Genomic DNA, 4,738 nt, shown 5'->3' with positions numbered 1-4,738 from the left:
CCCCCAGCCACATCCAGGTGCGGGCGGGCGAGCACAGCCTGGCGGTGCCCTCAGGGCAGGAGCAATACGCCACAGCCGTGGAGGTCGTGGTCCACCCCGGCTTCCAACCCGTGGTCGGGGACAACGCCTACGCCCATGACCTCATGCTGCTGCGCGTCGAACCCCCTTTCACCATCACCCCCCACGTCCGGCCCCTGCCGCTGCCACGGAGTCCCCCGGCCACCGGCACCAACTGCACCGTCATGGGATGGGGCACCACCACCAGCCCTCAGGGTATGGGGAGCACCCAAGCATTTGGGGTGGGTGGGGGTGGCTGAGCTGAGAAGGGACCCATGGTCAAAGGATGGACACCTCAAGCTGTCTTGGGTTGGAGACCTCAACCTGCCTTGGGTTGGAGACCTCAACCTGCCTTGGGTTGGAGACCTCAACCTGCCTTGGGTTGGAGACCTCAACCTGCGTTGGGTTGAAGACCTCAACCTGCGTTGGGTTGGAGACCTCAACCTGCCTTGGGTTGGAGACCTCAACCTGCCTTGGGTTGGAGACCTCAACCTGCCTTGGGTTGGAGACCTCAACCTGCGTTGGGTTGAAGACCTCAACCTGCGTTGGGTTGGAGACCTCAAGCTGCGTTGGGTTGGAGACCTCAAGCTGCGTTGGGTTGGAGACCTCAACCTGCATTGGGTTGGGTGGTGGCACCTCCATGGGTGAGAACTCAGTTGGCCAAGGAATGGAGACCTCAACTTGCGTTGGGTTGGGTGGTGGCACCTCCATGGATGAGATGGGGCACCACCACCAGCCCCCAGGGTATGGGGGGCACCCAAGTGTTCGGGGGGGGAGACAGGACAGCTGCACCGAGAAGGGACCCATGGTCAAAGGGTGGAGACCTCAACCAGCATTGGGTTGGAGACGTCAACCTGTGTTGGGTTGGAGACCTCAGCCTGGTTTGGGTTGGGTGGTGGCATCTCCATGGATGAGAATTCCATTGGCCAAGGGGTGGAGACCTCAACCTGCATTGGGCTGGAGACCTCAACCTGTGTTGGGTTGGGTGGTGGCACCTCCATGGGTGAGAACTCAGTTGGCCAAGGGGTGGAGACCCTCAACATGCATCGGGTTGAGTTGGGTTGGATTGGGTGGGGTCAACCACGCACAGCAGGGTCCCAGGCGCCTGGGTCGGTCACGTGTCCTCCCCCACCCCAGAGTCCTTCCCGGACACCCCCCAGTGTGTGAACGTCACCGTGGTGGGGGACAACGAGTGCCAGGCGGCCTACGGCAGCAAGGTCACCGCGGACATGTTGTGCGCCGGCGTGGCCGCAGGGGGCAAGGACTCCTGCCAGGTACCTCCAGGTCCCTGTGTCCCCTCACCATGGCCCCGTGTCCCCATGTCCCCATGTCCCCACGTCCCCATGGCCACCTCCTTGTGTCCTGTGGTCACTTCTCCACATCCTGCAGCCTCATTCCCACATGCCACCATCACCGGTTCCCCTCATCTCCTGGGCTTTGGGATGTCCCCGTGTCCCCCTTGTCCCCCTGTCCCACCCCCTCGTCCCTATGTCCCCATGGCCACCTCCTCGTGTCCCGTGGTCACTTGTCCACGTCCTACAGCCTCATTCCCACGTGCCACCATCACCAGTTCCCCTCATCTCCTGGGCTTTGGGATGTCCCTGTGTGCCACCACCTTGTCCCCATGTCCCATCACCTCATACCCGTGTCTCACCACCACGTCCCCGTGTCCCTATGGCCCCAGGGCCACCTCCTTGTGTCCTGTGGTCACTTCTCCACATCCTACAGCTTCATTCCCACGTGCCACCATCACCAGTTCCCCTCATCTCCTGGGCTTTGGGATGTCCCCGTGTCCCCATGGCCCATCACCATGGCCCCATGGCCCCACCACCATGGCCCCATGTCCCCACGCCCCCATGTCCCCATGGCCACCTCCTCATGTCCCATGGTCACTTCTCCACATCCTACAGCCTCATTCCCACGTGCCACCATCACTAGTTCCCCTCATCTCCCAGGCTTCAGGATGTCTCCATGTCCCCGTGTCCCATCACCTTGTCCCCATGTCCCACAGCCACGTGCCCGTGTCCCACCACCTCATCCCCATGTCCCATCACCTCGTCCCCATATCCCCATGGCCACCTCCTCGTGTCCTGTGATCACTTCTCCTTGTCCTACAGCCTCATTCCCACGTGCCACCATCACCAGTTCCCCTCATCTCCCAGGATTCAGGATGTCCCCATGTCCCCCCACCTCATCCCCGTGTGCCACCACCTCGTCCCCGTGTCCCCACAGCCACCTCCTCGTGTCCCATGGTCACTTCCCCATGTCCTACAGCCTCATTCCCACGTGCCACCATCACCAGTTCCCTTCATCTCTTGGGCTTCGGGATGTCCCCATCTCCCATCACCATGTCCTTGTGTCCCACCACGTTGTCCCCATGTCCCATCACCTCGTCCCCATGTCCCTGTGTCCCACCACCTCATCCCTGTGTCCCCGTGGCCACCTCCTCATGTCCCGTGGTCACTTCTCCATGTCCTACAGCCTCATTCCCACGTGCCACCATCACTGGTTCCCGTCATCTCTTGGGCTTTGGGATGTCCCCAGTCCTACAGACCCATGTCTTGTGTCCCACCACCATGTCCTTGTGTCCCACCACCTCGTCCCCATGTCCCACCACCTCATTCTTATGTCCCCATGGCCACCTCCTCGTGTCCCGTGGTCACTTCTCCACATCCTACAGCCTCATTCCCATGTGCCACCAGCACCGGTTCCCCTCATCTCCTGGGCTTCGGGATGTCCCCATGTCCCCGTGTCCCACCACCTTATCCCTCTGGTCCCCCTTTGTCCCTTGGGCTTCAAAACATGGACACATCTCCATGGCCCATCCCTACATACTCACCTCCCATGGCCTTCAGTGCCCCGTCCCCGTCCCCTCGTCCCCTTGCCACCACCCATAACCACGCCCCTTTGGTCACCTCGTCCCTCAGTGTTCCAAGAGGTGACCACGTCCCATGGCCACATCCCACCACGTGGGCCACCATCCCTGGGCCTGGTCCCACAGCTCTGGGTCCCAAGAGCAGCCACCCCCACTGGTGGCCACGTGTCCCCCCACCACCCCCAACTCCACCCTGGTGTCCTCCCTGGCCAGGGACTGTGACCAAGGTCCTGTCATGGTCTCTTTTGTCCCCAGGGTGACTCAGGAGGACCCCTCATCTGCAACGGGGTCCTGCAAGGCATCGTCTCCTGGGGTGACCACCCCTGCGGGCAGGCGGGGAAGCCCGGGGTCTACAGCCAGGTCTACAACTACCTGCCATGGATCCAGGAGACGATGGGGGGGACCTGAGACCACCTCCTCGTCTCACCATGGACCTGCCGATCCCACCGCAGAGCCACCACCCCCACCACGGAACCCGACAGGGACCACCTGACCCCCACCATGAAGCCACCTGGAAAGGTTCAACCCCCACCACCATCATGGATGGATTGACCCCACACACACACACACCATGGACTCCATCCTGGTGGAGTTGACCCCATCAAGGACCAGCAAACCCCACCATGGACTCCAGCATGGCTGGGCTGACCCCATCATGGATGGGTTGGCCCTCCCATGGACTCCACCATGGATGGACCGACCTCACCACAGACACTCCAAGCCCCCCATGGCTGGGCTGACCCCACCACACATTCCACCAGTGATGGACCAAGCCCACCATGGATGAACCAAGCCTACCACAGAACCCACCACGGATGGACCAAGCCCACCATGGATGAACCAACCCCACCACAGATCCCACCATGGGTAGATGGGCCCCACCACAGATGGACCAAGATCCACCATGGATGGACCAACCCTATCACGGATGGAGCAAGCCCCACGAAGGATGCACCAAGCCCCACCACAGACGGACCAAGCCCACCATGGATGGACCAAGCCCCACCAGAGATGGACCAACCCCATTACAGATCCCACCATGGATGGACCAAGCCCCACCATGGATGGACCATCCCCACCACAGATCCCACCATAGATGGAGCAAGCCCCACCATGGATGGACCAAGCCCACCACAGATCCCACCAGCGATGGACCAACCACCAGGGATGGACCAAGCCCACCATGGATGGACTAAGCCCACCACAGATCCCACCAGGGACAGACCAAGCCCCACCACAGATCCCACCATGGATGGACCAACGCCACCCCAGACCTCCAACCCCACCTCCCACCCCCAATAAACCCCTCCCCCGCATCTCCACGGCATCTCTTGACCCCTTGAGGGGCACCTGGGGGGGAAATGGGGGCAAACGGAGCAGAATTGGGCCAAAACCAGGCCAAAGTGGGCTGAACTGGGCCGAAGTGGTCCCTACTGGTCCAAACCAGTCCAAACCAGGCAGAATTGAGCCAAAACGAGGCCAAAGTGGGCAAAATTGGGCAGAATTGGGCCAAAGTGGTCCCAAGTGGGCAAAACTGGGCCGAACCAGGCAGAACTGAGCCAAAATCAGGCCAAAGTGGTCCCTACTGGTCCAAACTGGTCTGAATTGGGGAGAATTGGGACAAAACCAGGTAGAAATTGGTGATATTGGGCCAAAGTGGGCAGAACTGGGCCAAAACCAGGCAGAATTGGGCAAAATTGGGCAGAATTGGGCCAAAACCAGGCCAAAGTGGGCAAAACTGGGCCGAAGTGGTCCCTACTGGTCCAAACTGGTCCAAACCAGGCAGGGTTGGGCCAAAACCAGGCA

General features: G+C 61.0%; 1 protein-coding gene across 1 annotated transcript in view; it reads left to right on the top strand.

Moving 5' to 3' along the window:
- LOC104127860 (putative trypsin-6) overlaps positions 1 to 3,340 on the top strand; it is a 9,683-nt gene extending 6,343 nt beyond the window's left edge. The window contains exons 2-4 of the mRNA XM_009640566.1: positions 8 to 273; positions 1,195 to 1,331; positions 3,188 to 3,340. Coding sequence (XP_009638861.1) covers positions 8 to 273; positions 1,195 to 1,331; positions 3,188 to 3,340 — 556 coding nt within the window. The remainder of the gene's footprint in view (positions 1 to 7; positions 274 to 1,194; positions 1,332 to 3,187) is intronic.
- Positions 3,341 to 4,738: the final 1,398 nt, after the last annotated feature.

Source organism: Egretta garzetta, unplaced genomic scaffold (assembly GCF_000687185.1).
Source record: "Egretta garzetta isolate BGI_Z169 unplaced genomic scaffold, ASM68718v1 scaffold866, whole genome shotgun sequence".
Lineage (NCBI taxonomy): Eukaryota > Metazoa > Chordata > Aves > Pelecaniformes > Ardeidae > Egretta > Egretta garzetta.
Note: the sequence above shows the minus strand (reverse complement) of the source record. Positions and strands in the feature narration are given on the sequence as shown.